Below are 12,074 nucleotides of genomic sequence, written 5' to 3' on the forward strand. Positions count from 1 at the left end.
AAAAAAAAAAAAAGCACTTCTACTTTCTCTTTTGCTCTGACAACAATGCTACATTTGTTGGAAAAGGAAAATGTCTGCATCTAGAAATGGAAGTAAAAATGGGCAAGACGGCATCCCTGAGAAGCTATAAATCCCTGCTGAACTCGTATCACAGTTAACGGCACAACAAGGAGAAACCAGGCACAGCTCCTCTTGTTCCATGTTCTCTGTTGAACGCAGCTCTCAACGAGGAAGGCTGTTTTCCAATTTCTTCTTTAATTCCATTTCTCCCCTCTCCTTCCACCCTGCCCCTGGTGACTTACTTGGATCCCGCCTGTAATCGCCAAGAAATTCTTCTAAACTAACAAATCCATCGCCATCTTTGTCGTGTTCTTCTAAAGCCTCTTGAATGACAAATTCCTATAAGCAAGTTCATTTTTAAAAAATTAATCATGAAGTTTCAATCCCACCACCACCTGAATCAATCATGGTATAAAACCGCAGGAGTCATTACTTTGGCTGATCACATTTTCAAGATGATCTTTTAAACAATCGAATTTAGAAGCAAGAATAAAACCCAAGCACTGAGTAGCTTTTATTTATTTATTTATTTTGGGTTTTTAAAAGATAGGGTCTCACTATGCAGTTCAGGATGGTCTTAAAACTCACCATGTAGCTGAGGGTGCGCAGTGATCTTGCCTCACCCTCCAGAGTGCTGGGATTATTGGTGTGCACTACCACGCCCAGCTACTAAGTAGCTTTATATCCAACATCCTTTCTCTCCAGACACTGCGAAGAACCCCACTTGCACTAAGCAGCCTCAGCACCGAGCACAGGCTCGTGTTCCCTGCACAGTGCCCTTCCTCCCAACAATGCCATCTCAGCACGCTTTCTTCTCTAACTCCAACCCTCCAATTTCCTGGAAAGAACCATACTTTCTCTCTGCACAGAACTTCCTTTGTTTCAGATCTGAAATGCACCATCCTCCCATAAAACCTCAACTTCCCTGCTTGCTGTTCTCCCAAACCCACCCTCAGCTACATGGCTGAGGTGGGAGAATCACTGTTAGAGGCTGGCTACTAGTGAGACCCTGTCTCAAAAACAAAAACAAAAAAAAGGAATATTACAGAATTTACAGACAGAAGTCAGGAGTCTTAACCTAGGGACCCAAGAATTAGCTTTACAGGAAGAATCTGAGACTCATAAAATTGTAAGCACACAATTTTTCTGGGCCAGACTAGTTTCCATCAAATTCTTACGTGAGTCTAGGATCCAACCCAAGTCAAGAGCCAATGATCAAAATGATTATTCTTTCATCTGAGTAATCCTGGGAGGCAAAAGACTTACTTCAGCAATGCTGCCATGGTCAAAAGAATTTCTGGGACTACATGAGTGAAAGTATCTTTCAAATTAAATTTTAACTTTTAATCTAAGGCAGAATCACTTAGTTGATCTTGCACCCTTGCCTCTTCCTACATCAAACATACCCTTCGTGAAGGAGGATTCACAGCAATCAAGGCAAACAGGAATTAATGAGGCAGCTCTGAATGGGACCCCATGTTATGGTCGCACGCCTCAGTACTGCCACCTCTGCAGCACAGCGTTAGAAGCACAACCAGGGAGCCCCTTGCCTTACACACCCCATTCTGTACCATCTTTATCACCACTGCACCCAAGCTGGAAACTTCAGGATCATCTCTGATTCTTAACACTTATTTAGTCGATCAACACTCCTGTCAGAGCTTTCCTAAAGAGCTGCTCAGATCTTGTTCCTCCAAGCCACCTCACACTCCAGGACCATGTCACAGTGTGTCTATTTCACAGCCCTTGATGTTGTTCCCCAAATCAGCCGGCTGTTCATATCCTCCAAACTCCAAATCCACATCCTCAGCTGCCTCCTCAGGACTCAACTTGCTCACCCCAACTTCATTCTGGCACTTAAATTATGCCCCACACTGTTCCTAAACTAGGTCATGTATTTTGTGCCAAGTAGGAAATGAACGGCTTCGCTTTAATGGCAAGGGAAGGGTACGAAAGGCAGTGTCGTGCCACTGAGCTATGGAGGAAAATGTCTCTGCCGAGTTGTTATGCAAGGCAGCATATCCTCGCCAGGAACCATTCCACAAAAAGCCCCATCTTCCTTCCCTGAAGGCGGCCAGGGAAGCCAGCCAGGTAGCTGTGGGCTGATGCCACAACAGAGCTCAGTGTACACGCCCAGTCCTTTCATAAAACTATTTGTTATATCTCTCTTTGCTCCACAATCTGTGGGCTTCTATTTTCAAGAAGCTTGCTAAGATACATTAGGGACTCAATCCACGTTTGAGTTAAACCTAGATCTCAAGAGATGTTCTAAAGAGCTAGGACTTCTGCTTTTGTGGAGTTGCAGCCTGGTCCTGGATGGGACCCAGGGCTCACACACGTCAGGCAAGGGCTTCCGAGCCAAGTTTCACCCAGCCCACTGTTTCTCTGTGCTAAAGGAAGAAGAAACACCAAGTCACTAGCAGCTGAATTCTCCAATCACCCTATGAAAAGGGACCCAAATGTGAGTTTTCCAGCCTCAAACTTTTCACAGGTGAGGTTGTCATCTACATGAAAGTTCTAGTAAAGTCTGAAAATGGTGAAAGGCTAAGGAAAGCTCTGACGGTAGTACAGCTACGTCCCAGAAAACAGCCAGAGGAAGACTGCTGCTCAGCAGATTTAAAACAAAGAACAAGATTTAAAACAAAAACAAAAACAAGATGTAAACAAACCCAATGCTTTACCTCTGCCTCCCCATAAGCAAACTGACCACCACCCAAAAAGGCTTCTCACCCTTTGAATATTCTATGGGAAGAATTTGGGATCATTTTAGATCTTCCTGTCTCTTAAAACTCTGACTGTTTTAAAATTCATTTTAATGACCTTGTAAACAGGTTTTAAAATTTGAGTCACTCAAGTAGTTTCCTCAACATTCTTCTTCCTTACCATCATATAATCAACTTCTTCAGGGTGCTCAAAAGCAATAAATTCTCCAAGGTCTAAGCCAGGACCTGCATCCTGGTTCGCTTTCTCAAATCTCTTCTTGTCCTTTAAATGAAGCTTAAAAAAAAAAAAAGAACATATTTAGAAATCTCATCAGCACCACATCACTCAAAGTACTTTGAAAAATACAGACTATATGAAATTTGAAATACATTCTCATATGTTATTTATTTATATTTACTCATCCCTCAGAGGTGGATTAGGCAAATAAACTACTTTAGAGGCCAACAGAGAAATAAACTCTACATTCAGACAGACCTGGACCCTAAACCCCAGCCATGCCACTCCCTGGCTGTGGGACTTGAGCAAACTGCTGAACTTCTCTGGATTCTCACCACGAAACGGGGTTAAAAACAGGCACTTGGCACAAGAATCTCCATCATGTAGTTAGTAAACCTGAAATAGTAAGTATTCTAAAATGTCATTTATTACTATTACTGATAGAAAAACCATGACTGATTTGATGAAAATCAGAAATGCAGCTAAAATATATCAAATTTGGATCCGCCCTGTTCTATCATATTATCTCTAATAACCGCAATACTTTTTTGTATGCCACAAAGGCAATAAATTTAAGACCATGTAAGGGTTAAATAAATAGGTCCTTTATTCTGTTTTTCTCCATTTTCCTTTTTTCTAAAGCATACTCAAGAAGTAAATGATTCAGCAGATATTGGGGACAAGAAATTTTTTCTTTCTTCTTTTTGAAATAGGCTAAATTTTTTCTTTTTTTGAGACTAAATTGCACAGGCTGGCCTCAAACTCTCAATCTTCCTGCTTCAACCTCCCAAGTGTGGGATTATAGGCATGAACCACTGTACCCTGCCAGCTTATTTATAGGTTCCACTATTAAATAGAAAAGTTCTTTTCAGTTTTCTGGAATAACAATTAGGCAACTGTTATGTACCTGAATACTAGTTCTTTACAGCTACTGATACCTAGTGGGGAGCTCATCTCTTCTCCCAAATAATTTATCTTTTAAAACATCTAGACTCCATAAGCCAGTTATATTCATCCAGTTATTCCAAAAAAGAAAAAAATTGTTTCCAAATAGCTGCTTTTTAATTAATTTCATAAATTCAAATAACAAGGGAAAATAATTTAAATTTTGTGCTCAGGCTTAACGTGGGGAAAAGCAGACAGACAAGAATCTGAGGTACTCTGTGGAGTCTGTCCACCAAATTCCTCAATAAGTCCGTACTCGAAACACCAAGTGCTGAGAATGCCTGATGAAAGAACACTTCAGTCTGGAGCAGACAGGTCCAAGTTCAAGCAGAGTGAGCTAAGTTTGACCTTATTTGTCTATGGGGAGAGGGGTCTCTTTCAACAAGCTGAAATTAAGAGCAATAACCAAAAAAAAAAGGAAAGCAGGGCCGGGGATCAGCTCAGTGGTTCCACTGCCGGCCTTACAAGTGCCAAGTCCTGAGTTTAATCCCTGGTACCAAAAGAAAAAAAACAAACAAACAAACCAAAAAACCCCAGTATTTTCGGAGTCACATTTTACAACCATATGAATACAATTTAAGATCCCCTCATCTTACATTTAAAAAGGCAAAACAAAGGAAGAAATTTTTTTCTAGGTGGCAAATAAAAAAAAAAAAAACAGTAACAAAAGTTTCACAAAATCTATGCTGTTTCTCTGTGTAAAAACCATGTACTGTAGTAGAGGGTAAAAGTGCTGCATACAGCAATAAAAAGGAACTACTGTAATCATTTATTTTTACAGTATAACAAAATTGTGAGGAACAAAACTGCCACCTTTTGGTAGACGAATGATTTTACATGAGGAAATATATAATCTGTGATCCTGTAACACAAAAACAGAGGTTTTACAAATTCTGGCCAGCCATGTGTTGAGAATAGATTTTAAATAAATGTTGCTTCTCTGTGCACAGTCAGCAGCTGACTTTAGAAGTTAGAGTAACTGAGCTTCTGCCAATTTGGCCTCAAATTTTATCCTGCTTCAAAGTGCTAACCTATGATTCCTCATCATATTGTAGAGAAATACTTCTTAGACATTTCACAGCCTGCAAGGGCCATGACTATAAGTTGTCCATATTCTCTATAAGGAATAATTAAAAAATAAGATAAAATTCAGGTATCAAGTTCATTTTGGTTTGTTTGTAACACAGGGTCTCTGTTGCCCAGGCTGGTTTCCAACACCTGGGCTCCAATGATCTTCCTGCCTCAGCCTCCTGAGGGCTGAGAGTAATGCATGGTGCCCAGCTTGGTGTTAGCTTTTTTAACAGATTTCCATACAGAAAATTTTATTTTTTTCAGACATCCAGTTACAGTGATGCCTTGGTTTATAAACTTGTTTTACGATTTTAGGGAAGATGACTGCGTTTGTGTTTATGTGGGGAGGATGGCCATGGTCGTGTTTGTTACCTGATGCACAGTTTCCGAACAGAAGCAAAACTGTGCCAAATGCTTTTATTTGTGAACATAATTGTCTGCAAACAGAAACATCATGATAACGTTGGTTGTAACTTTGGGACTGATACATTCTTCATCCTTATCTTTTTTTGGTACCAGGAATTGAACTCAGTACCTTGTGCTTGCAAAGCAAGCAGTGGAACCACTGAGCTAAATCCCCAGCCCACTTCATCCTTTTTTAATGTGAAGAATAACACACTGTTTCTGAGTTCACCTCTACAACACATGTCAATTTTTAGGAGGTTATGTAGTAACAAGTTCTAAGAAAGGTATGACTAGAATTTCATAAAGATAGAGGCTTATTCCTGAGCTGTCTAATAACCAATGGGATTCCCACTGAAAAGTACTCGTTACTAGATCTATCCAACTTTTTTTTTTTTAAACAGGGTCTTGCTATGTAGTTCAAGATGGCCTTAAACTCACTGTGCAGCCCACGCTGGCCTTGAACTTGCAGCGATCCTCATCCTCCTGAGTGCTGGGTTCATAAGTGTGTACCACCACACCTGACTCATTCTTAAAAGGTAGTCTTATCAACAATATGTACTGAGTACCAGGTGGAGAATGTAGCATTAGAAGAGACCCCTCTCTCTCTCTCTCTCTCTCTCTTTTGGTACTGGGGATTGAACCCAGAGCCTTCACACTGAGCTACATCTCTAATTCTTTTTAAAATTTTGAGACAGAGCCTAAATTGCTACTTTGCCTGGGCTGGGCTCAAACTTGCAGTCCTCCTGCCTCAGGCTCCTGGAATTCTGGTATTACAGGTGTGTACCACCATGCCTGGTTTAGAAACGGGCATCTTTTGGATTTTAAAATAATAAATAGTTTATATTAATGAGTAAAGTATCTTCAAAGTAAGCTTTTAATGTCAACACCATCATTCATTATCTTCTCTAAGAAAACAAAAATATATACTTTTTTTTATGGTACTTGAAATTGAACCCAGAGTTTCAGGCATGCTAGGCAAGCCCTCCTCCAGTGATGGTCATCCCAGTCTTTTTAAATTCCGAAACTGGGTCCCACTAAGTTGCTGAGGCTGGCCTGGAACTTACAATCCTCCTGCTTAAGCCTCCTGAAGAGCTGCGATTATCTGCATGCATCGGCTTGCCTGGCTACACACATCTTGGTGGAATAGCATTAAGTCTCCGGAATAGCAATAGTGATGATTTTGATGATGATGATGATTAGAGTTTAATTCTAGTAAGATTTGGAATCTCTGTTGTTCCCTAGCAGGGAACTTATAATATCATACCATGGTTTAGTTTTAGAAGAGTCCCAGAACTCTAGTGATGCTGTTAAAGTTAATCCTCTTGGAAAGGAAAAAAACTATTAGATATTTGAAGCCCAAACTCACTATCATTATTTGTTTTCTCTTTAGCACTACCCAGCAGTGAAAGACTGATTCACATTTTCTTCTTTAAAACCTTAAATTCTTCATAAATCCTAACTAATCTAAGTCTAAAGCTGATATAGTTAATAAATGCCTAAAGATTTTTACAAGTTGACATAGACTTATGTGAATGGTATATTCTTTCTTTCAGAATAACCTTTCAAATAAAAATAGAGCTACTGTACTTACTGGTCCAACTGCTACTATTTATAACTCAATCTCCATAATATTATCCTTCCCATCTTCAGAGATGAGGAAGCTCAGGAACAGGGAGTAACTCATCCAAGGCCTGGCTGTGAAGCCAGGCAGACTAGCTCAGGCAAACTGGCCCTAATCTATGTCCCAGTGGCCTACGGGTGGTCTATGAGCAATCATTAGCAGGCTAACAACAACATGGAGTTAGTGGTGATTTACAGAGTTCAAGTGGCCAATATAATCCTAACATAAACAGCATGCACAACTAAATGATAGGGCCACAATAAAATGAAAAGGTACATACTCCAATGAGACAAGAAACAAGAAGCAAAAATGTTTTCCCAGAACCTCGGCAGATGTCTTGAGATAGACAGTTTGCAATAAGTTGTTTGGTTTTGTTTTTATTCTTTTCCACATACATATAAACTACCTTTAAAAAAATCCTTTAAAATTACCTTTGATATAGCTATTTCTCAAGCTCATAGTTACTTGTATGGATATACTTTTGGTTTAATAGACTTTCTAAAAGTCTTAAAAAGTTACTACGAGTGTGCTTGTTTTGGCAGCACATATCCTAAAAAAGTTACTACTGGTTCCTAGATAAAAATTGTCTTCCTGCTGGGCATGGTGGCACATGCCTGTGATCCCAGCACTCGGGAGGCTGAGGCAGGAGGCTTGCTGTGAGTTCAAGACCAGCTTGGGCTACAGAGCGAGTTTCAGGTCAGTATCAATTATATAGTGAGACCTTGTCTCAAAGAAAACAACAACAAAAAAATTGGTCTTCCTGGTTAAGAAGCCTATTATTACAACAAATTATAAAATAAAATATAATAGAACTTATAGTAATAATGAATCTTCAAAAAGGAGTTATTTTAAATAGTATTGCACTATGGAAAACTGCATTAAGATCCACCCAAAAATTGAAAATAGAAATGATTCAACAGCCCTGTTTCAGGGGTATCCAAAAGAATTGAAATCAGGATCTAAAACAAAGATGTGTGCACCAGGACCAATGTAGCACAATTCACGAGAGATGAAAGGTTGAAACTACTTAAGCATCTGCTCGCTAATGAATGAGTAAACAAAAATGACATATACATACACAACAGAAGGGTACTTGGCCTTTACAGAATACGTGACCTTCTGAGGCAAGAAATTCTGACTTGCGCCTTAACATAGATGGATCTTGAGGACATCACACGGAGTGTGATAAGCCAGCAACAGAAGCAAATACCACAATGGATAAGGCTCTCTGGAGCAGTCAAACTGAGAGAAAGTAGGATGTGGTTGGCCAGGCAGGGTTGGGGCTGGGAACGGGGAGTTACTGTTGAATGGGTATAATGAGCAGAATTCAATCTTGCAAGATGAAAAGAGTTTGAGATTGGTGGCAGAACAAGGTGAATGTTCTTAACAGTACTGAACTGTACACTTAAAAATGTTTAAAACGGTAAATTTATTATCTGCATTTTACCACAATGAAACATTTTTTATAAGTGGTTATTTTATATAAAGCTATATTAAAATGGAAATGGACCAGGATAGCCTTCTTCGTAAATAAGACCTAAAAGTGTTCAGTGATGTTAAAAATAAAATACTGAGATACATACTCAAAATACATTTAAGAAAGAGGCTCTGGAAATGGGGCCAAATAAGTGACACAGCTGAGAAAACCTGGCTAGAAAGGAGGCCATCGGGATGAGCGCCCAAGTGACACAGCTGACTTCTGGGAGAACAAAGCAATCCCTGCTGCCCTTGGGCCTCTGTGCTCCTTCAGTCAGGGAGGAAAAGCAACAGATGTCATCAAGCAACAACTGGCACATGAACTCACCTGCCGGAACGACTCCTCTTCTGCATCATCCAGAGCTGTATTCTCATCAAAGTCGATCACGCGGTCGTACATTTGAATGTTGTACTCATCCCAGGTCACCGTACCATCGTTGTTTTTGTCATATTCAACAAACTGCTGTTTTGCTTCTTGCATGGCATAATGTTTAAAAGACATCTGAATCCACTGGCTGAGCTCACCTATGAGGGTTTCCCAGAACACAACGAATGTTGACAATGGTTCTGATACTTACAGTGATGGTTTCTAAACCATCTGAAAGGAACACAGGGAGGGAGGCAGGAAAAAACTTCAATGTTTGGAAATACCAAGAACCAGTCTAATAGTATTACAGTAATAGGGGTGGAAAGAGCTCTGCGGAATATAGGAACATTGTTATATGTAATCTGAACAGAATATGAGCACCAAAAACACAGTTCGGGTCTGTTTTTTCACAGGTATATTAAATGCCTAGAAAGTGCCTAACTCTAAATATTCACTGAATTACCAACTGACCAAAAGAGCACTTTACTTTTTAAATATATTATCTTAAAAAAAAGGGCAGATAACCTTTGTAAGTACAGATTTCTCAGGAAGTATAGTATTTGAATAACTACCTATTTATTTTAATATGTATTGAAAATCTTTCCATTTATGAAAGGAAGATAACATTTTCATTTAAAATAAATTTTATGTGCCAGGCATTGTGGTACATGCCTATAATCCCAGAACTTAGGAGGCTGAGGCAGGAGGATCGCTGAAAGTGTGAGATCACCATGGACTACATAGTGAGCTCAAGACCACCACCTTGAAAAACATGGTGAGACCCTGTTTCCAAAAAATTTTTTTTCATATGAATTGAGTAAAAATATATAAAGGAAATAATAGATGGTAAATAGACATGACCCAAACTGTGCAAAAGTACCCAACTTTCTGAACTTGGACAAACACTAGTAATAGTATAATCTTTTTATTTTTTTATTTTTGGGGGGTTTTTTTAGACAGGGTCTCACTATGTAGTTGACCTGGAACTCACTATGTAGCCCAGGCTGGTCTTGAATTCACAGCAATCCTCCTGCCTCAGCCTCCCAAGTGCTGGGATTACAAGCGTGCGCCACCATGACCGGTGTATAGTCCTTTTCAACACATCATAAAACATGTGGTGGAAATCCTGACAAAGTTATGGATGACAGCCACGATCTATACCCTTATTGCAACAGCTGTCTGTCTTAAGATTGGCAGTTCTCTTACTGGTTTAGGAGAGGTCAGGTGAATAGAAATGCAAAAATATTTTCAAATTTTGAATTAAGCCAGAAAAATAACTTATGCAACAATGTATTGAACAACTACTATATATCAGGTCCTGCCTGTACTTATTTCACAGTTGAAGAATCAGAGGTTCAGAAACAAGACCTCACAGCTAAGTGGAAGAGTTCAGATTCAAACCTATGTTTGGCTTCAAAGCCTAATGCTTTTGACTGAGTTTTGCTCCCTCTTAAGAACCTCTACATTTTTTTGGTTTAGAGATGAAATCTTAAGCAGGCTGGTCTCAAACTCCTGGGTTCAAGTGATCCTCCTGCCTCAGCCTGCCAAATAGCTGGGACCATAGGCAGGTGTCAGTGTGCCTGGCTTAACAACCTCTACTTTTCACAACAATTACTAGCCCTCAACATGCAAATTAGCAAAATTATCTTAAAGGTCCTCTTCTAGAATGCAGGTTTCCTTAGGCAGCACAAGTCTGTCTTCCTGTTTAAAGAGATTATTGCGGCACAGAAAATAGAATGAAACAGGGATCAGAAATATGCTTCACTTTTCAGCTTTGCCAACTTGCCATATCGAGAGAGTCTGCCTTCTCAAACATTTATTTTTTTATTTTGTAGAATGAAGATTGGGCTAAATTCCTTCTGAGTTTTAAAAAAGTTTACTGCTACTAAATATTTGGACACATCTAGGCTCTGACAAGTACGACTCAGTCATCCAAATCAACTTGGTTTGTATTTGTAACTAAACACAGAGCTATTCTTAATTTGAATGAGAGTTCAGAGGTTTTGTTTGCTTTAAGAAGAAGGAACAAAACACTAATATTCTTGAAGGCATCACTGACAACACATCCACACTCACCAGTTTTGCAGTTCTCTCTCCAACACATCATTCCTTGGATACTGAGCAACACTGAAATGAGTTATAGTCAAAAAGCTAACTTACAGTCCCAGTAATAACCTAAATTTTTCTTAAGATCAACTTGGAATGCTGACATGGTTCAGCACTTGAATTAACAATGATAAAATTGCAGGGAAATTTATTTACAATATTGTTTTACTAGTCTGTGAATTTCCTTTCTGACTGGTAAACTTACAGAAAAGCACTCGGGGTTTTTATTTTTGTAAACTGAGGACACTGAAAGCTGAACTAAGAGTAGATATTAAAAACTGATATATCTGAGATCTAGTCCTAGCTTTGCTGTGTATGGATTTTAAAAAGGCACTTACTCTTTCAGACTTCAGTTTCTACAAAGAGGTGGACAAGATGATTCTAATGCCCCTAACAGCCCCACATTTTGTTATACTGTTGTAATAAACATAATTCACATGCAGCAGGTCTTTGTTTAAAAAGACAATTTTGAAAATTCTAATGAAGTGTATGTCAAAGCAACAATAAGTCCTTCAATGTCTTAAGAAGGCTTTGAGGCCTGTTTCTAAAATGAATATTGCTGTGATGGGAGGAAGAAAGAGAAAGTCTCCAGGTAAGGCCTGCACATCTCCGTTTATGTACCTCTGGAGATGGAGTTGTTGTACTTGGTCACCTATCTACCTTCCATAAAACTTACTGTCACCGCACCTCTAAGTGTGGAACACACATACAACCAATACCCCTGCTTCCGTGTTCCTCTGTCTCATACAAAGACATCTCGCCCTTACTGGTCTTGTGGGCTGTCCTTACTTTCAGTGAGAAAGCCATCGGAGTCCGAGTCAATTTTCTTTATGATGGATCGCAATCTTTTCTGCTGCTCTTCGTGGTCAAGTTTAACGTACTCATCGACGTCTTCCTTTGGGGGAGGGACACACAAGAGGACCAAGCGTTAGCAGCAGCGGGGCACAATGGTGGGGACTGAGATGAGTGGGCCTCTCTGGCTGAGGATCTCGGGGTGACCCACGCCTGCTCCCCCCGTGGCCCTGCCCTGGGTGGGGGGGATCCGGCCCGGGCCCTGCTGGTCTCTGGACTCCGCAGGCCCGG

General features: G+C 39.8%; 1 protein-coding gene across 1 annotated transcript in view; it reads right to left on the reverse strand.

The window, feature by feature from the left end:
* The window catches only part of Rcn2 (reticulocalbin 2), a gene marked incomplete at its 5' end in the record, with an annotated part of 14,565 nt that extends 2,649 nt beyond the window's left edge, over positions 1-11,916 (reverse strand). Inside the window, 4 exons of the mRNA XM_033756066.1 lie at positions 303-399; positions 2,944-3,057; positions 8,847-9,043; positions 11,781-11,916. Of these exons, the coding sequence (XP_033611957.1) occupies positions 303-399; positions 2,944-3,057; positions 8,847-9,043; positions 11,781-11,916 (544 nt within the window). The remainder of the gene's footprint in view (positions 1-302; positions 400-2,943; positions 3,058-8,846; positions 9,044-11,780) is intronic.
* Between the last annotated feature and the right edge of the window lie 158 nt (positions 11,917-12,074).

The sequence above is a fragment of the Fukomys damarensis genome, unplaced genomic scaffold (assembly GCF_012274545.1).
Source record: "Fukomys damarensis isolate Sample0158 unplaced genomic scaffold, DMR_v1.0_HiC HiC_scaffold_25, whole genome shotgun sequence".
In the NCBI taxonomy this organism is placed as follows: Eukaryota; Metazoa; Chordata; class Mammalia; order Rodentia; family Bathyergidae; genus Fukomys; species Fukomys damarensis.